The sequence below is a fragment of the Corvus hawaiiensis genome, chromosome 21 (genome assembly GCF_020740725.1).
Source record: "Corvus hawaiiensis isolate bCorHaw1 chromosome 21, bCorHaw1.pri.cur, whole genome shotgun sequence".
Taxonomy (NCBI): domain Eukaryota; kingdom Metazoa; phylum Chordata; class Aves; order Passeriformes; family Corvidae; genus Corvus; species Corvus hawaiiensis.
In genome coordinates, this window is record NC_063233.1 from 7,066,905 (window position 1) to 7,087,671 (window position 20,767).

Here is a 20,767-nt window from a genome sequence, read left to right on the forward strand (position 1 = left end):
AGACGAGTGACAAACACACAGGAAATTGTCTGGCTTTGAAACGCCAGCTGCTGCACGGGCCCCAGGAGGGTGGGAGATAGAGCAGCACCTGAACACAGCAATTTCCACACCTGGCCACAGGAGGAACAGCTCTGGTGCCTTTCAACCTACAGAGCAGCCAGGTCCCCTGAGAGCCCAGTAAAAACCCAGGTCTGCTCCAGTGTGGTTCTGACAAAGGCATTGGTGAAGGGTCACTTTGAGGGCATCCATGCTCTGGGATGGAGCTGAGAGCCAATTTTCAGGAAAAGCCCTCAAGGAAAAACAACTTTGAACATAGCATTCATTTAATAAAGGAGAAATTAAGACTTAATAATGCAGCAAAGTTCTGTTAACCTCTCTTGATCCAAGAGTTGCTTTCCCGTGTGCCCCCTCCATGGGGATGCTGTGCTTTTCCAGCTCTGCACAGAGCTACACAAAATAGGTTTCCAGCAGCAGTGTCCCTGCTCAGCACCTCTCAATCCTAGGGACAGCACTGATCCTTCAGGAAAAAGCATCATCGCTCATGGATTTTAATTCTCTCTTCCTTTGGAGGAAAAAATGACAGCTTTTGTGGGGAAATCACTGATCCCTACTGTCCCAGAGCACAGATTTCTCTTCTCTGTTGTGTTTCTTAGTGCCTGGTTTGTGTTGTGTAAGGATCAAATCCAATAGGAGATCTGCTGGTGATCTGACACCAGTGCTGCTGCCTGATGTGATTCCACCCAGGCTTCCTGCCTGCCCTCTGGCCAAGGCATTCCAGCCTCATTCCTCTTGTGAAAACGAGCTAGTCTGGAATGAAAAAGTCCTGATTTTTGTGCCTTGGCTATTAATATAAGGCATGATACTTTTCCAGAAAAAGTTGGTTTTTTCCAGTTATTGGTGGAATTGATAAAGAGTTGATGGCTGTAAATCACAGTTAAGGGGAGAATTATCCCAGGTGTTCCTTCTCCTGCCACAGCCTCACAAAATGGTGGTGAAGCATCATTTCTCATTTCTCTCTACTGCATCTCCTTGCAGTTAAATGCCTCTGTTACATGAGAGATCCAAAACTTCTGGCTCAAAATACACTTTCACACTGATCCAACCTCTTCAGTGGCAAATGAGTTGACTCATGAAAACTGACAAAGTTTTTTCAAATCCTCCTGAAAAACACAAAGAGATGAAACTTGAAAAGGCACTGAGAGTGGTCGGTGCAGTGACCACTGTTCCTCACACTAACCACAGACATTTTATTACCTGTATCTTGCGGGCTGTTTGTTGTATTCACCTGTTGTGTCTCATCAGATACAGGGGGTTAAATCCCCTGGAAGATGGATTAACTTTGTTTGTGTGGACAGAGCCTGATGTGGCAGAGCCTTGATCCCTGCCAAGGTCTCCTCACAAGTTCAACACATGATAATGGTAACGGTCAGAAAGGAAATCAAAGCAATTGTTTTTGTGAGAGGTAACAATGATGATATTGTTACTACCACAGCTTTGATCGTGGTCAAAGGCCAGTCTGTTATTTTTAACAAAATATTAAAGACAAAGTTTTACATGCCAAACTTCTCCACTTGGGTCCTGCGAAGCCAATTAAAAGATTTCAACTGATCAATTCTTTTGATGAAAAGTACCTTTTTTCCACAAAAAAAAAATGTCCATTTTTCATCTCAAAGCCAAAGGCTGAATCCTCAACACAACTATTGCTTGAAAAACTGAAATCTAATAAAAATATTTTGATTTTCATCCAGAATATTTTCGGTTTGTTTTCAGGCATTTGGCTTTCAGATAAAAGCTGGAAAATTTCCAGGGAAAGTGAGGGGGAGGGCTTACCGCGATTTTGGGTTATTTTTTTCAGATATGCAATAAAAGAAGAAATTTGGATGAATTAAACTATTTCAGCTAACAAGATTTTTAAAGAAAAATAAGTTCTTGTTCTCTTAAAAAAAAAAAATTATGCAAAGATGATGAAGACCAAAATATTTTTTGATCTTGAAAGTGGTGGTACATATTTTTTGGACCATGCTATCACTGCCAGAGGCAGTGAATTCATCAGTGGTTCATCTATCAAATAAGAACAAGCACCATTCTTCTCATTAGGAGAGTTATGCAGAAATGGCACATTCCTCCCATAGTTGTGTCTTCTCTTCATTTATTAAAATCCAAGTTTCACATGTTAAGGATGCAGGATGGCATTCCACCTTTTTAGATCTCTGACAGTGCCAATCTTATGTTAAGAATGAACTGGATTTTAACATGCCTCACCCAGCACAAATTGAACTGTTAGGTAAATATGCCTTCTCGGCTTCATGTCCTTTTCAGATATGTTTTGTTACATTCAGGTCTCTGCTGATGTTTATCAGTTCTTAACTGCTTCACTCCCAGATCTTCTGGGTTAGCATTTCAAAATCACCTGCTTTTGTCCCGTATCTAGTACAGTATTTTCACTCTCCACTTATATTCCCTGAATGAGACTCTGGGAGAGGAAAGAAGGCAGTAAGGGTGGTTAGTTTAAATTAAATTTCTTATTTACTCTTTCCTCTGATTACTTCTCTTCACTCATCCCCTTTCCCTTCCCCTTTTGCAAGGCCACTGGAAGCTGAAGAGGCCCAACTAACATTTGTTTGTCCACTGTACCTACCCACACACTGTATTCTTTTTGCAGTTTTCCTTCTAGCAATCAGGTCACACAGAGACTTGCATAAAGTGGGATCTTGTCCTGTCAGGTGTGCATCATTCTAGAGGCACTACCCACAGAGAGAATGTTCCTCGAGTGGGACAGATGGGCTGAATCCTCTCCAGCAGTTGTGTCAAAGCTCTGCTGGCTAAAAAATATCCAAAATGTTGTCTACTCAATTCAGCGGAGCTGATTTACTTGTCTGGTGGACATAGCCTTGCTGTCTGGATAGAGGAGGAGGCTTCTCTACATCCCCCTGGGGTCCTGGTGCTGGCGAGGAAGGGCAAATTCCTCCGAGAGTGCTTTAGGTGTAGGACTTTTCTTTCTCTAGGTGCAGTAGATGACACCACTTGCTCCTGTTAGGATGGCCCTACCTGGCAGCCTGAAATCTCCTTTTCTTTCTGCTGCAGGAGAGGAGGCCTTAACCATGTACATGGACAAAAGCCGCCTCGACAGAAAGTCAGGAAACGCCACCCAGAGCGTTGAAGCTTTACACCAGCTCGCGTCCTCCTACTTTGTAGATCGTGATGGCACCATGAGGAGACTCCATGAGATCCAGATCTCTACCGGAGCAATTAAGGTACCACATACTGCCTTAGGAAGTGGCAAAAGATTGTGTGTCTATACGGATTCTCCAGGGATTTGGGGCAGGACTTTGCCGGTCTGATATCTTTGGTCACAAGTTGTTTTGTTCCCAGGGTTAGTTTTTCTCTTATTCAATTGAAGAATTGATTTTCCCAGGGCCACAAATGTCTGGAAAGAGGTGGGCATTCAGTGTGGTGGTTGTGTAGGATGGGAGACTTTCACTAAATTTGACAGGGACTTCTGGAAGGGAGAGAGGGAGCAGAGGACCCAGATCATTTATGGAGGTTGGAAGGGAAAGGCAGGTCTGTGAAATGAACAACCCTGTGCCACCTAGGAGTATTTGTCTCCTGGGGGTGTAAGGCTGCAAAACATCTCTCAGCTGAATTTGCTACAAGAAAAGGTGAAAAACTCAGTGTGGCATTACTGAGGCATCTGGAATGAAACGGACTGAGAGACAGCTTGGGGGGTTGCAGCAGGAAGAAAGGGAAGCTGCTCAGAGAATACAAAATAGGGAAAATGGCTCTGCAAAGGCTGCCTTCTCTGAGAGCAATCATCCTACACTGGGCAGGGATTTTATTGTTGCTGAGTTCACTCCAGGGAAGGTGATGTGGATGGAGTCATCATTGTTAGCCATTTCTGAAGGGTTTCAGCTCTCATTACTGTTCTGTGCTGTCTCATGGCTGAGTCTGTTCCCTTCTGGATGGGAGATTGTGTTGAGATACTGAACCAGTGACAGCAGATAATCACCTGTGGTGAATTCCAGAAGGGCAGCTCTCCTCCATGGCTGGAAACCAACAGCAGCAGCACTGCAGGTCATCTGTGCCTCCATCCATCCTCAGCACAGGGCTGGTGTTCACATCTGTTGTGGGAGCACCAGGCACCGCTGTGGGCTGGCAATCCATCTCTGTTTCTTGCTTTGCAATAAGAGAAGCCAGGGAATAATTCCTCTACAGGCTTCTGATGTTCTCCAGTGGCGATCGTCTATGAGAAACATCAATAAGCAGGATCCCATTGCCAAGCCCAGAATAACCTGAGGTACCCTGAAGAGAGCAGCCACAATTCATTCTGATTTTTCAGCTTGCCACTGCGCCAAACATTAGCAGTGTCTGTGCAGGGTGGGGCCTTTTTTCCCAACTAGGGAAGATGTGCTTTGGGTTATATCAGCTGGTGACAAGGAGTCCTTTGAACTAAAAGATTTTAAAAGCCTGGGGAAGGTGTGAGGCTGCAGTCAAAGGGAACGTTCTTTCTTTTCTACATCCTATGTAGGTAACAGAAACTCGGACCGGCCCCCTGGGCTGTAACAGCTACGACAATCTGGACTCTGTGAGTTCTGTCCTTCTACAAAGCACTGAGAGCAAACTCCACCTGCAAGGTAGGGCCCAGGAACCAGGGAGTGGGGTGGAAATGGGAGAGGGGTGCCCTTTCTCTGAGCCTTTTCCCCTCTTCTCTTTGCTGTGATACTGTTGTGTCTGGAAGTTCCCTGAAGCTTCTGGTGGCTTCACATGAGGCTCAGCTGAGCAGAGCCACGGCTGACCCCAGTGAAGTGTCTGAGTGCCCTCTGCCATTGAATTTTGATGGACTTCTGTGTATGATACACACACCAACATAAAAAAATGTGACCTCTTCCATCAATATTGAAGGAGAATTCTGCCCCCATCTCTCCATCCCTCCCGAATCGCTGATTTGTGTAAGAGGTTTGCATATCAGCTTTTGGGACTCTCTAATGACCATAATCTTTGGGAAAAGTCACAGAGGTTTTATTTGAATGCTAGAAGCCATGGCTTCAGTCCCAGATGGGGAGCTAGTCCAGAAGTCAACAGACAGAGGTCATGGCTGAATTAATAAATAAATACATGCTGGTTAGCAAGAAGTCAGCTTCAGTAGAAGGAAGAAATTCACTGGGCATGTAATTTACGAAGGTTATTCCCAAGTTTTTTACAAAATAAGGAAATGTGGTATTTAATTGCTCATTTGCCCAGATGGTTTTATTTCTGGAATCCTTGTACTTGCACAAATTTTAATTTTTCAGATGAATGGGTTACATTACATCTTCCGCTTTGAGTATAATTTGGCAAGTGCTGTTTTAATCTTTGGTTTCACAGAAACTGGGTTTCATTTACCAAGTAATGTTGTGGATATAATATTATTGTTGTTACTATTTGCCATTAAAAATCATAGGCAAGTTGTTTTCACTATGCCAGTGATTACCCAAATCACTGAGTTCTGGTTCTTACCTAATTAACAGTGAGCAATTTGAGGGGTTTTTTACACTGTGCTGATAATGAAAACCCAAGGATGACACATGAGATAAGTGGGGAAGCAGCTAAATCAGCAGGCAGCTTGGGTTTAGGCAGACAAGTGGGTAAATCAATAGACCTGTATTGGTTATCTGATCCTACAAGAGAGGAGATAAACCAAGGGATGGGGAAGGAGGTGGAGGAAGAGGGGAAAATTAGGAGACAGAGGGGATGAGGCTGTGATCTCTGATGGGAGCAGACAGAGGACCTTGAGGGTCAACCACAGGTGGGTTTCATGCTCCATGGCTGAGCCTAGTGCAGGGAGGGGCTGGAGCCAGGCCAAGGGAGATAGCAAGCGAAGGGAGGAAGGTAGGAGCTCTTCCTAATAGATCAAAGTGACCTTTAAGGCTCCACCTGCATTTTCTACCTAATCTGGAGTGTGGTTCTTGGGATAATTACCCAGGATCCTTCCTCTGCTCTGAGAGGCCTCATTAGGAATTAGTCACAGGGCTGCAGCAGGTAATGGATCGTGACCAAGTCTCCTCTGATCTGATCAGCAGCCAAGCATGAGCTGCTGACAGAAATCCATGTTCCTGCCTTTGTGTCACTCCAGCTCTGAGCCTGGCTCAATAAAAGAGCAGCTTCTTCATGACAGGGAGAATTTCTCTGTCTGAACTTGCTGCCGCCCAGCCCTGGGAGTTGGGGTTTCAAAGCTGTGCCTTTCAGGAGAGACTGGGTGGACTGTGGCACTGATTGCCATGGTCTGGTTGACAAAGTGGTGATCAGTCAAAAGTTGGACTCGATGATCTTGGTGGTCTTTTCCAACCTAAGTGATTCCATGAACCCATGTAGGGTTTGGGCAGGTTGATTTCAGGGGAGGATGGTGCAGGGTGTCTGGTGCTGCACTTGTGGTTACTGGGACAGGAAAGAATCACTAATTTATAAACCAGTATCCTGTGGGCCCAGTATGCCTGACATGCACTGGGGTATATATATACACATATATACACAATATTTATCCCAGGAGCCACAGAAGGTCTCCCTTTTTCCCAGCACTTCCTGGAGCAGGATCCCTGTGGTGATGCAGGGCAAGAAGCCAGCAGCTCTACAGCAACGTGGTGGGGAAAGGGGAATTTGTGCTCCCTGGACAAGTGTCCTGGGCAGAAATTGGAAAATTTGACTGAAAAAAGCAACACCTTAAAAAATTTCAGGAAATCCAAATTTCAGAGGCACATCCTGTTGTATTAATACTGTTATTGACAGTATATGTCAATATTGGAGCATAGCACTATTTCAGTGAGGTATAATGCTTCTGTGCTGTTCTAAACTGTGCAAATAAACAGGAAATGTTGCATATCAGGTCATTTGCTGCATCAAATGTGGTCATATATTATAATAGTATATATAATGCATGTTATATGCAATACTTATATAATATTACATATATTATATTACTATATTTAATATTATATTATTATAGATCTGTAAATACCCTTCTATATTATACATATATAACTACATAGAGAGATATTTAAATACCTATATAATATATATGATAGTATAACATTAGAATTTACATTACAATTACTATTAAAGCTTTTTCGAAGATGGGCAGAACAGTAATGACCAAAATGGGCAGAATGGTAATGAAAGCACAAAACATTTCAGCTTTTCAGTGCAGTGAAATGAGGGAGTATGAAAAAATACATTTAGAAAGTCAAAAGTGCTTTTGGAGTCAACATGCTCTCACAAAATGCTTCAATGAAACTGCATTTTCAACAGAGAACTCTTCTGTGGAAAATATTTCAAATAGCTTTAATTTAGAGCTGGGGAAATTTACCTCTTTTAATGCAGGAAGCCTTTTATATACAGTCTAAAGCCAACATCTCTCTCTAATAGTTTCTCTAGGTGAATTAAGGACATGTTCCCTTGTCAGACACTTCATATGCTGCCTGTAGTTATCTAAGATAAACTTATACCAAATTGGTGCCTCTCTTCATTTTTAAAGAGGAACTTTATGCTTTACAAAGTGGCAGAATTCCCCCTCTGATCAGTAAGTTACCTTCAAACCTAAGATATTCAAGTCAGCAGCAAACTTACTGTGTGCATCTGTTATCATCTCCTGAGGCTGCTGTTGGGGATGAGCCCATTCCTTGTGCCCCCTGGCTTGGATTGAGGGATTGTCCCCATGGAAATGGTCCAATATTCCAGTTTTTAAGACCAGCTTGCCTCTCTTCTTGGCTGCTGACAGGAGGTTGTTTCATCAGTAGACAACAGTGAAAGATTGAATATATATGTGTTTTTCTGAATGCTTGAAATACCCAAATAAATTTGTTAGAGAACAACACAGCATTTGGAATATTTTATTAGAGTTGTGGCTGGCAGCAGGGCTTTCCCAGCTAGCACAAGCTGCTCTGTGGGGCTGTTATATTCCTTGGGATTACAGCTTTCCTGCTTTACAGATAGAAACTGTAGCACCAGAGCAGTGGTCTCAAAAGATTGATGCCACCTGTGCTTTACTGACAACCATAACCCACTGAATTGCAGCAATATTTAGTCCCTGGGCATGGGCTAGAACTACACATGAAAGGGAGGATTCCAGGACTCGGTGAGATGCTGCTGCTGGCACAGTGCTTGTAAAATCTCTTGCTGAGGTCTGATCACAGAGATGCTCAAAACTAAAGCAAAAAAATTGATATGAATCTACACTTGTCTGGGGATGATGAGGAATCTGTGAATATTTATGTGTGTATATATATATATATATATATATATGAAAGTACTTCTGTGGAAATAGGCACAGCTGTATTTCAGTAACACTGATTTCTTCCACAAGGAAATTCTTGGCTGGAAGATGTGAGTCACATGTAAGCCCTACAGCCTGTTTGAAAGTCAGGGGGTTGTGTTTGGAGTGTGCACACTGGTGCTCCTATGAGTGGCTGGATTTGGGTGTCACCTGTGCAAACACAGCTCTGAGTGTGTGCTTCTTGTCAAATGCTTCAGGTAACTGATGGATAAAGCAAAACCGCTGATGAAGTTAAGTATTTATATAAGTGCTTTGATGAGTTGGTGCTAGGTCAGAGGTAAGAGGTCTGATTGCCCCTTAAACATGATATTATTTCTTACAAGAGGAGGTTATCCTGGAAATGTTATTTTTTTTCAGAAAGCATGAGTTTTATGGGCAGAAAGAGAGTATCCACGTGAAGCACTGAAGTGTTAGAACGTGTTGTGTTCTGGAGATTACAGGGTATTCATGTTTCTGCATCTGCTGGAATGCATGGAGGATGTCCCTTGGAATGGGAAGTGCTTTCCCTGAAACTTCAGTTGCTTTTTTCACCCTATTCCCTCCAGGAAAAAATAAAATAAAAATCTCCAAAGTCAGGATCGTTCGTAGATGGGACCAAACAGCTTGTTGTGCTTTATCCAAGTTAAAATTCAAAGAGAAACTATGGAGAACTTAAGAGCCTGAGGTCATTTGATCATGTTCGAAGAGCCAGAGCACGTTGCTCCTCCATGAAGCAGAGTGGAAAATGTATTCATGGGACTTGGACCATGAATGAAGAGTCAATGCACATCAAGAAGTCCAGCTCTGCTCTCATGTGAGCTTGAAAGCTCAGTGAGTACAGCTGCCTTCAGGCTCTCCAGTCCCCTTTGTGGATCAGTTCTCCAATAGCACTGCACTTTCATTCCATCTTGAAGGAAAGTTTGGATCCTGGCAGGTGGGACCATCACTAATACCCATGTGAGGATTTGACAAGGGACCATCCCTCTGTTGTGGTTGTTTCAGATAAATCAGAGAATCCCAGAATGGTTTGGGTTGGAAGGAACCTTAAAGCTCACCCTGTTCCACCCCCTGCCATGGGCAGGGATACCTGCCACTATCCCAGGTTGCTCCAAGCCCCATCTTACCTGGCCTTGGACACTCCCAGGAATGGGGCAGCCACAGCTTCTCTGGGCACCTTGTGCCAGGGCCTCACCACCCTCACAGGGAAGAATTTCTTCCTAATGTCAAATCTAAACCTACTTTGTTTCAGTTTAAAGCTGTTCCCCCTTGTCTTATCACTACAATCCCTAGAAGAGGCTGACCTTCAGGACATCCTGAAGACAGCAGGAAGAAATCTGAGCTTCTTGTTGAGACACATCTCAGAAAAGACCAAAGGGACCTCATAATGATGATCCTCTGCAGGCCAGTTGTGAGGTGTTTGCAGGGATGCTGTACTGGTCGGCTCTTTGTGTGTTCCTTCCAGTCCCCAATAGCAAAGCCAAAAAGGCAGCAGGATCTGTGCAGAAACAGTGCCACTGAATGCCAGGCTTGAAGTCCTTCCCTGTGCAAGTGTCACAAACATATTCCCAGCTGGACAGTGCTCCAAGATCATCCTGCCTGGAGGCTGCCAGTGGGGTCAGGCAGAAGGGCAGCTTGCTGCCACCAAGCATGGTGCTCACCTAGACCAGGGGGAGAGGAAACAGGGCTCCCTGGGCCTTCCACAGCCTCCTGAGCCCCCAAACCTGCTCTTCCAGAGGGACCTCATTAAGGCTGAAGTGCATCTCTGGATCCAAAAGCAAAAGGGTAATGGGGGTCCCAGGGTCACCACCCGTGGCTTTTCTCTTGTCTGAGGTGAACACAACCCATCAGAAGTGGACCTGCACACCTGAAAGGGGTCACAGCCCTTTTTGCCATTCCTGCACACTCTCATCCTCTGAATTATTGTCTGATTTTCATTCCACTCCCATGAGCTGTCAGGCACAAATCCAGTAATTCAGCACAGCAGAAACACAAACAGATGGGTAATTGACCTGCGTGCCTTCATTACACTGGAGTTCAGTGCTGCCATTCAGGCCATAAACTCCTCTTGCTGCCACTCCAAAGTCCCTGGCCTTTTCCAAGTGGGGTCCCGTGAAAGGCTCATTTGGAGTCATTGTCCTCTGCCTCTGCACCACAGACACTGACAGGGGCTGACAGGCAGGACTTGCCAGATAGAAACAAACAGCTGTGAATCCTCAGGGAGATCCATAGATAGTCTGGAGGAGGACAGGATGGAAAACCATGTACACTGTGCACAGGGCAAACACTTAAACTCTTAGTACGTCCTCTGGTACCTGAGCATGGGTGCACTTACACTAATGCCTGCACAGATGGATGGATACACAAACACTTGCCATGGAGAAAGGACAAGGGGATAGATCTCCCTGCTAATGTAAATCTGCTGAGCACCACTGAAATCATTGGCACTAAATCCATTTGCACTTTTATAGGATTTGGCAAGTAGCCTTCCTAGCAGGGAGCAAGCTGTGAAGGCTCAGGTACCCAACTCCTGTATTTATGCTGTGGGAGCTGGGCACTTAACTCTGTGAGGGTCTTTTACAAATCCACTCTTGTGTTATTTACCTTTCTTCTGTTTTCCATTCCTTCTTATTTTCCATTTCAGTGTGTATTTTCCTTTTTTCTATGGTACCAAACCCATTTAGTGTCTCTCAAAACAGGTAAGAGCAGCATAATGCTCATTGCTTCTGAACTAGCACTTGGTTTCAGGAGACAAAAACAATCACACCTGGGATTAAGGGAGGCTTTGCATTCAGGGGCTTTGTACTATGCTGGGATCTGGGAATGGGATGAAAGGGTGTTGGGAAGAGAGAAGTTACTTGTCGCCCTTCTCCCACACACAAGATGGGCTCTGTTCTCAGCTAAATCACTACTTGCCCTGGAGGGATGCAGGTGGTACCTTCCTTATTCATGACAGCTTTTAATTCTTCACCATAACTTTCCCAAACTGCTAATGAAACAGGTTTTGAGGAATAAATACCTGAAATTACTTTTTAATTTACTTTTTTTCCTCCCATAACCCTCTTGTTCCCTCTCCAGGTCTCCAGATCATCTTCCCTCAATATTTACAAGAGAAGTTTGTCCAGTCTGCCTTGAGTTACATCATGTGCAATGGGGAGGGCGAGTACATCTGCCGGGACAGCCAGTGCGGCTGCCAGTGCTCTGAGGAGTTCCCTCAGTGCAACTGCCCCATCACCGACATCCAGATCATGGAGTACACACTGGCAAACATGGCCAAGACCTGGACAGAAGCCTATAAAGATCTGGAGAATTCAGGTAACTGAGCAAAACTCACTTTTTCAATTCATGGCAGATTGTATCAGGTAAAAATATTTTATTCCCTCAGTATAATGCTCTAGTTTGGCTAAAAAATAGAGGATATTGAGCTCAAACCCAGGATCTTAGTCTTGAGGGAGTACCCTTTTTCCCTCTATTAAACACACAGACAGGAACACACACCACACATGGTATTATGTGTACAGGGATATTTTCCATGGAAGTGTGTGATTGGTCAAAAATCTGATTTTTCATACCAAACCATCTCCAAATCTCTCTTTTAATAGGTCTGTGGAGAATCTTCCATAATACGAATGATGCAGAAATTGCTTTTCAGATTTGCATGAATGATTTATTCTGCTTTGGTGAAAGCAATTCAGAGGGAGAAGAACACACAGGACAGATGACACCTCCTTTGAGGCAGGGAGAAGAAAGCAAAATGACTCCTCTCTCCTGCAGGGCAATGTCTGCTGCTGGGAACATTTCTCTTTTCCATTTTCTCCCCAGGTGAGGCTGGGGGTGCCAGCAGAGTTTGTTCCACATTGATGCTGGTAGTGGGAGTAGTTTACCCATAGCAGGTGTGTTGTACTCATGGGATACACACTCTTGAGGGCTTGAGGTAGGAAGGAGCAACACTTTCAGTGAATTCTATCCTTTCGCAAGTGGCCTACTTGCCCCAAAACCACACAGGCACCAAGCAGAACTTCATCAGGAACTTGTCCTTGTGTTGACTCTCATCTTTCAGTTTAACCAGCTACTTTCCAACACATTTTCTTCAATGATTATTGTCACAACTGCCCAGATCTCCATGTCAGGGAGGAAAACTCTGAGAAAAGAACCATCTAGCTAAATTCAAGAAGAATTCTTCCTAAGTTTTCATTCTTTCTTCATGTTGAAGGTCACCATAATCCCTTTAACAGCTGAAATGCAGTAGCCTGTGATGTTTCCTTGAAGGGCTATTGAGGATTTTCTTCATACTTCAACATGTGGCCCCTGCTGGTGTTTCTGCTGCTGCATAGATCCTTATGTCCCACTCATGCTGTCACCTTGGTGCTCAGCTGAGCAGTCAGAGTGGGAATTAATGGCCTGAGGCTAATGCCCATCTTGACCAGATCGCCCCATGTACCTTGGGGAGCCACAGGGCTGGGCAGTTCCAGGAGCAGGTCACCAGCTAACGAGGTCAGATGTTTTCTGTGAGTTTCTATGGGTTCATGGATGGGGTGGGTAACACCAGGGTAAACCAGAAATGTGGATTTCAGGAGCTTTTGCCAGCTCAGTACTACACAAGTTTACAAGGATTGCTGGCAGTGCTGGCCAGCACAGCTCTGCCACTGGTTATGTGTTACCAGTTGTTAGTTCTGGCACAGGATCTTCACATAAGGTGCTCAAGAGTCACAGGTTGGTCTCATTAAAGCCCTTCTCTTCCCAGAGGATCTAACCCAGGCACTGAGAAGGTGGGAGCCCTGTGGAGAGGGGAGTTCCAGTCCCACAGTCTCTGTCCCTGTCACATTCTGTCCTTGCTGCACTCGATCCAAGCACAGGCCAGGGTAGATAATTATATTCAGGCTCCCTCCCCTTGAGATTTGAACTGGGGAAGGTGTTTTTCATTTGCCATGTTAAAGTGACATATTGCAGTGCAATTTCTGCCATATTCCACCCAGGGCTGGAGGCTTTTCAGGGCTAGATGGAGTGATTATCTTTATGTCTAAAGATGCTGCATCTGATTCATCACTTTGATGCATCATGCGTGAACTTATCCTTTGAGATGGAAGTTGCTATCAGAAAAGACTGCAGTATTAGTGTTTTGCTTCTTTGTTTTAATAAATATTCCCAATAACTAGGGGATTTTCTTCATTATGAACAGCAGAGGAGAAATCTCTGATGACATCTGAAGGCTTTTCCAATAAAGTGGACTGAAAGTCACAGGAGTGCTCTGAAAGCAAATACCATTTTGCACAGGAAGCTACTGAGAGCCTAAAACATTTGTATTCTGCTTCTGGTCTATGTTGGATCCTCTGTTAATCTGAAAAAATCATGCAGGGTGAATCAGGAGTTGGTGTGATTTGGAATAGTATCTTCAAAGTCAAGGAGGATGCAGTGAACTGAAGCTGCTTTGAATCAGCTCAGGAGTTTTTTTTAGCCCTGTGCTTCACTGCTTGTGTGTAAATTGAGAAAAATAACACTGCTTTATTCTTGGCATTTTAGAATGGCTGGTCAAAAAATTCTGTGACTGTGGATTAAAAAACCCCAACTTTTAATTAAGTCATTAAGTCATTAAGTGGAGTTTTATTTGTTAATTTCTTTGTTTTTTTCAAGAATATTGCCTTCTGATGTAAATGGGATTTTTTTTTTTTTTTTTCTTTTTAACTCTGGCAAAAGGAAAACTTAATCTGTGAAAGGGATGTCTGACCTGTCAATTCCCTGCGGTGGCACTTGTGATGCTGAGTCATTGCCATGGGACTGCCTTAGGGATGGGGTGACTCGGCAGAAAGAGGGGCCAAGCTGCATCACGGGAGGTATAGTCCCAGCCATCAGCAAGGTTTTCTGTGCAGAGGAATAAAATAACAATAAAGGCAAACAGACTTTTAATTAATTGGAAATTCTTAGGGTTAAAAATGAACTATTCCCAGAAATAATGAATATCCCCATCCATACTGTTGGTTTCCAGGCAGAGTTATAAATAAATATAAATAATGAAGAAACGATGTTGGTTTTAAAGTACTTTTTTTCCTTCATCACCCTAATTTTAAACAACCCCATCCAGCTTTTATTTTGCCAGATTTGCTGCTCATTTGTTTTTCCCCCAACGTTGCACTGCGGTAGCAAAACGTACACACTGCACTGAAACTCCTGCCTTGCCCGTCTCGATGAAAAATGTAGCACATTCATCATCAGAGGGAAAAGAGCCTGGGCTCCTGCACAAACAGGCTTTTGAGGAAATTGATTTATAAGGGGCGGGAGGCAAATGCAAGGCTTTTACTGCTGAAAGGTACCTGGAGTAATCAGCATGGTCAACAGAAGCAATTATACATGATGGTACTTTCAGAGACCCGCGGAAAAGCAGAGAGTCAGGTTTGGGGAGGAGAAGGGCACTGGAAGCAGCATTAAAACCAGAATGAAAACCTGAGAGACGACTTAAAAAAAGGAATCTCTTAGTTATCTTTGGGGGAGAAAGGAGATAAGCAGATGTCCCATGGATGCTGGTAGTGCAGTGATGATGATGATTTTTATGAGGAGCTCAGTTACACCATGTGATGAGTAGGATGTGAACATCCATTTACCATCCATGTCAGGATGGGACTGACTAATGTACAGATATCCTTTGTTAGGCAGTTAAGTATGAACTGCAAGTTGATGAATAATAGGAAATCTGTTATGCAAATATCTTTAACTTTGTACTATAGGATGTAAATTATCTGGTCAGATTTTCTCCACTAATTCTGTGGATTATTTCTTTTTATTTGAAAAGATGTCAGCCTTTACAAGCTCTCCTTTTCTGACTTTTTTCCTTTGCTTTTGTCCTCTTTTCCTTCTGAAAAGAGGATGAAGGAATTAAAAAAAAAAAAAAAAAGGATTGGGAAGGTATCAGAAATAATGTAAGTAATGTACAGGAAAAGATGGCTGTACTTCTTGTTGTCTTATTTGAGAAGTTTATGGCAGGGGTCTAGTCCAGCCTCCCTCTAGAAGCAGGACCATAGCCAGCACTAGGTCAGGTCAGCCATGGTTTTGTCTAGCAGAGTCTAAAATGAGAGATTTTTATACATCTCTGATCATGTTCCAGCGCTGCGTTAACTCCAAGTGAAGAAAATTTTTTAGTAAATCATTTTAATTTCTCAAGCTGCAAACTGTGTATTGCTCCTTGTTATAGCAACTGTCTCTAAAAAGAGGAGTTTTGTTCATAAATGTGAGTACCTTCTGAGCAGTTGCTGCAGTAATTATTTATTCCTTGGCCTCCTCTTTACCAAATGAAACCAGTGCAGCTCCCCACACCTGACTTTGCAGAACTTGTGCTCAGGCCCTGGAGCATCTTGGTGTCCCTCAGCTCCGCCCTCCCTCTGTTCATCCCTTTTAGGTGGGTGCCCCAGGTGTAGCCTCAGTGGTGCCAAGAAAAGGTGAATATCAACTTCCCCAACCAGCTGGATTCAGCCCAGTATGACATTTTTTTCCAGTGGAACAGACTGTTAACCCACCTCAGTCCCCAGGACCTTCCTCAGCTGGTTGTGCCCAAGCCTGTGCTGCCACATGGGGTTTTTCTCTCCTGGTATAAAACGCTGCTCTTGTTGTTATTGCATTTTATGGAGTTCTTATTGTCCCACTCATTGCATTTCTCAAGGTCTCACTCTGTCAAATATGGTTTTCTACCATCAAAAATTGAGTTATTTTTCCCTGAGAAAGTTGAAACCATCTGGTTTTTTCCCATCTGAGGATGTCCCAGCCTGGTAATCAGAGTCTGAGCAAACCACCCTTCTCAGGGAGGAAGGAAGGGGTGATCATAAACAGAAACAGTATCAGAATTTCTGATTGTGATGAAAAAAACCCCTCCAACAAACCCTGCATAATGGTGGGTTTTTTCATTATCAAACAAAATAATATGGAAATAAAGTGATCAAAAAACAACAAACACAACAAACAGCAACATTGAACAATATATTTTTCGATCAATTGGATTTGTTCCCTTTAGCTAAAATTGACACCTTTTGTTCTCACCTGAGCTCTGCAAACTATTTTATTTTATTTTCCTCATTACAAAATGCAACTCATTTAACTTCAAATGGAGTTAAATGAGAGGAAAGAATCAGAATGCTCTTTTTAAAAAATGCGAAAGCAGGACATTTTAACAGCATCCAAACCTTTCCTCTGGGGAATTTTTACAGCTTTGTTTTTTTCCCCTTTTTTTTAATGACACAGCCAAATGCTTTGCCTTCAACAACAAACAGCATTTCAGGAGCAGCTAAAAAACAATATAAATGGGAACTCTTTAACTGACAATGATTACAACTCCCAGCTTTTTGTTTATAACCCTTAGACTATAACCTCATGCTCCAGGGAATTTCTCTCTTTTTTTTTCCTCCACCCTGTACACTTTAACTGTGTTGTTTCACCTTGATATTCACTATAGGGTTTTTTTTCCTGTATGGGAGCAGCAACAGCCATGGAATTAGTGGCTTCCTGAGGCAGAGTGACAGAACAGTGAGTTAATGGACATCACCTTCCTCTGGCAGCGCTGATGGCCTCGTCCATCACTGCTCTTTCTCCCTCAGCTAATGAAAAGCTTTGTAACTTTGTTACAGCTCCGAAACCTCCATATTTCTCCCCATTTCTTGTGTGTGTTCCAGATGAGTTTAAATCCTTCATGAAAAGGCTACCTAGCAACCACTTCCTGACCATTGGGAGCATCCACCAGCACTGGGGGAATGACTGGGACCTGCAGAACCGCTACAAGCTGCTGCAGAGCTCGCTGGAAGCCCAGCGCCAGAAGATCCAGCGCACTGCCCGTAAACTCTTTGGCCTCAGTGTCCGGTGTCGGCACAATCCTAACCACCAGCTGCCTAGGGAAAGGTACCTGCATCCTTCCTCGGGCACAGGGGGGCTGGGCTGGGGGGCTGGTGGAGCTGAGCTCGGGCTTGGACCTAATCCCAGCAGGCTGTGTTTGGATGTGGGTTGTGTTGGCATGGATGTTTGGGGGAAACGGTAAAATCTGGGAGTGGGTTGAAATTCCTGGAGGTGTAGGTAACTTTTGTAACATTCCTGATTGCACTCACATCCCTTCAGTGTGGTTTTACCTACCCAGGGGGAGGGCATCACTTATTCTTTAAGTTCTGCAAGAATATGTTTAGTCTGTTCTGCAGACTAAGCTGCTTTTTTGTGGTTTTTCCTCAAAATCCACAGCCAAACTTTCAGCCTCCACTTGCTGTTAAAAGGGACGTGGAGCACAAGGTGCTTCAGCCCATTCTTGAATTGTGCTCCTCAGTATCTCCAGAGTGAAAGAGAAGCTTTAGTTTCACTTGGAATACATCACATTGCTGCTGTGAGAGGCAGAGTGGACCTGTAAAACCTCACTGAGCAGAAGCCTTGCAGGGTTATTACAGGTGGAGAGAGCAGATTTTCCATTACTGCTACAGCAACTATTGATATCTAATAATCCCCTCCTGCTGGTTCCTTTCGGCTTTAACCTGTAGCCGAGTTTGCTTCAAGTCCTTTTTGGAGACTTGCATTTCTGGATTTTAATAAACATCTCTTGCTGTGTCTTTCTACATTGTCTGGAATGAAGCAATACTGAAAATCTTATGGAAAAAAATGACTCTGAGTACCTTTTCTTCCAAGCTTCTCTTGGAAGGGTCAGGCCAAGTTAATATTTGAAGAGAAGCTGTTTGTCCACTTCCTTCGTTAGCTAAATATTCAGTTTCAAGAGAAAAATTGACAGATTGACTGCTGTCTACTGCTCTCATCCAGCTCCCTGGCTGCTGAACACGCTGACTTTTCATTTCATGCTGGTGCAGCTCAGAAAACTCTTCCAGGGCTTAACACCTCTTTAATTACCAAGAAATCTCATGTTTCAAGACAAAGATTTGATGGACTTACTAGGGATGAGGAGAAATATCTATTAAATGTAAGAGATTATGAAATAAAGTCTTTGGAGAGCTTCCTAAACCTGGCCCATCTCTGCCAACTGGCTGAGCTGTTCTGACCAGGCTGATGCTGGAGGAGCCACAGGCATGTCCAATGTGGATTTTATAGTTGTGCCACAACAACAATGACAATAAAGTGAAACAGCAGCAAGGAAATCTCCATCCAACCACGTTGCTCCAAAACATTTAGACAAATATGTCTCCAGCATTTCTCATCTATTTTAAAAACCCAGCCAAGCAGAAAGGGAGCCTCCAACTACTACAATGAAATCTGGGGGAAGGAGGATGGAATGGATGATGGCAGCTGGGTTTTTAAGTGACTGATGTGCTTGATTTGTTTAAGTCAACATCAGCAGGCGTATTATCATTCCTTTTCTTGTTTGTCATTCTGCATCTGCAGCGAGGCAGGGGGGCAGTGTGGTAGGAGCTCTGTAGTGGAAGAGGTGCAACCCATCTTTCTCCTCACAGAGCTGGGAAATCCTCTAATTTTCTAATTGTTGCGGTACAGAGTGACAGAAGCTTATCAAGCATACCAGTGGCTTTGAAAGGATGGCAAGGTTCTATTAAGAGCAAGCCTCTCTCTCTTTAATACACATAATTGTAAGCCTGCATTATACATTCAAAGGCAATGTAAAAAAAAAGAAATGAGATTGCTGTTGATTGTCCTCAGGGAGAGGAAGAAGTGGTGTTTCCAAAAGGAAGATAAGGAAGGAAGAGTAGGCCTTCTGGCAATTAGGCTGATTCTCCATGACCCTTTGCAACAGCTAAGGAGACAGAGATATATAAAAATATAGATAAAGATATAGATAGACAGACAGACAGACAGAGGTATATTTGGTCTGGACTTCTTTTGTAAAAACCCAGGAAAGTTTACAGGTTTAAAACAGAGGCAAGTCTGTTGGTTTAAAAAGGAGACCACTCCTCAGTTAATAAAGCTTCGATGTTGAATGATCACCTGTAGTTTTATTTTAAAATACCGGATGTAAAATAGAAATAACATCCAATGGAGAGAGCGATTATACATGTTCTGGCCTCCAGCCAGAATATATCTCACAGCTGCTGAGAATAAAAATAGCATTTTTTACTTCACTATTCTGTACAGAAAACCCAAAAGTACCCCCAGAGCAGCCAGCACTGGTTGGAAAGTGAAAGGTGAGTTTACAAAGGCAAACTTTTCACGTCCCTGCCTTTTTTCCTTGCAAATAAAAAGAAAAATCTGTCTGGCTCCCTGTTTCAGCATTGCCAGGGAACCACGTGTCCAGTGAGCAACAGTCAGAAAACACTGCAAAGTAATTCTCACTCAGAGCTTGGCCTGCATGTCACATTTATTTTCACTTTAGAATCATGGAATCATTGAGGTTGGAAATGACCTCCAAGATCAGTGAGTCCAACTTGTGCTTGATCCCCATCTTGTCACCCAGACCAGAGCAGTGAGTGCCACATCCAGGCGTTCCTTGGACACCTCCAGGGGTGGGGACTCCCACCACCTCCCTGGGAAAATTCTAAATGAAAATCAGTGGCTACTCTGGTACTGGATTTTAGCTGTTAAACAGTGGCTCTTTCCAGCATCCTCCTTCTCTGACACGTCTTAGGTACAGTGCTGTGAGTTACCTTCTGTCAGCTGAAGGCTTTGGCTGGTCCTGTGTATATTCTTAACCTGCCCCAGTTGCAAGAAGAAATGGGGTAATTTATACCACTTTTCTTCTCTCTCACTCTCTCACACTTCACACTATCGTGTTTGTAGTCGATGCCCAGCTCTGCCCTGGATTCTGTATTTTCATTTAATTACATCCTTTATTGCTGCCATCAGCAGATGGTAGGTAGTCTCCTGTTTCATTTTCTTCTTGTTTTTTTAGTCCTACTTGTGTCTTTGCTGAAAGCTGAGACATACACATGCACACAACAAAAAACAACCTCCCATCCTTCCTCCACAAAGCTCATCTGGGGAACAGGAATTTTACTGGTGTCCATTGCAAGATATCAGCTGAGGTTTCTTTCCCATTTTATTCTGCTGGCTGTTAGTATAAAGAAGGACAGAACGATCCAGTGATTTTTTTTCTAAGACAGAACACACCCAAAATGGACAGAATGTGGTCACCTGACTCTAATTTATACTGTGTCCCCTGCTTTGGCCTAGCAGTCCTTGGCCCAGGAACTCAGGGGCATTATCAACCCCTAAAACCTGTGCAAAGCATCAATCCAGCACTGCACAAGGCTTCAGATGGGTGAAAACATATTTGTATTGCTGAAAAGTGAGCAAAAATTCACCTGTGAGCAGAAGGCAGCCTCAACCCCCTGGGATGGTTTGAAAATTCTTGGTGCTGTCAGCTTGCGGCTGTGTTTTGCAGCCACTTTGTGCTGTGCTGTCCCCTCCCCTCCGGGGCAGAGCTGTCCCAGGAATCAGGAGGAGCCCTGTGCACTTTTTCGAGGGACCTGGGCTGTCACTGTCTCCCTCTATAGCAGATATTTATGGAGGTCCCTGCCTTGCTCCCAAGCTCCCCAGCCAACCTTGTCCTTTCCACCAGCAGAAGAGCTCCTCTTGGTT

The 20,767-nt window shown here is 43.7% G+C and overlaps 1 protein-coding gene across 2 annotated transcripts in view; it reads left to right on the top strand.

The window, feature by feature from the left end:
* BRINP1 (BMP/retinoic acid inducible neural specific 1) overlaps positions 1-20,767 on the top strand; it is an 87,049-nt gene that overhangs the window by 63,000 nt on the left and 3,282 nt on the right. For both annotated transcript variants that reach the window (XM_048325370.1, XM_048325371.1), the window contains exons 4-7: positions 3,085-3,254; positions 4,526-4,631; positions 11,357-11,593; positions 16,930-17,152. In XM_048325370.1, the coding sequence (XP_048181327.1) occupies positions 3,085-3,254; positions 4,526-4,631; positions 11,357-11,593; positions 16,930-17,152 (736 nt within the window). The remainder of the gene's footprint in view (positions 1-3,084; positions 3,255-4,525; positions 4,632-11,356; positions 11,594-16,929; positions 17,153-20,767) is intronic.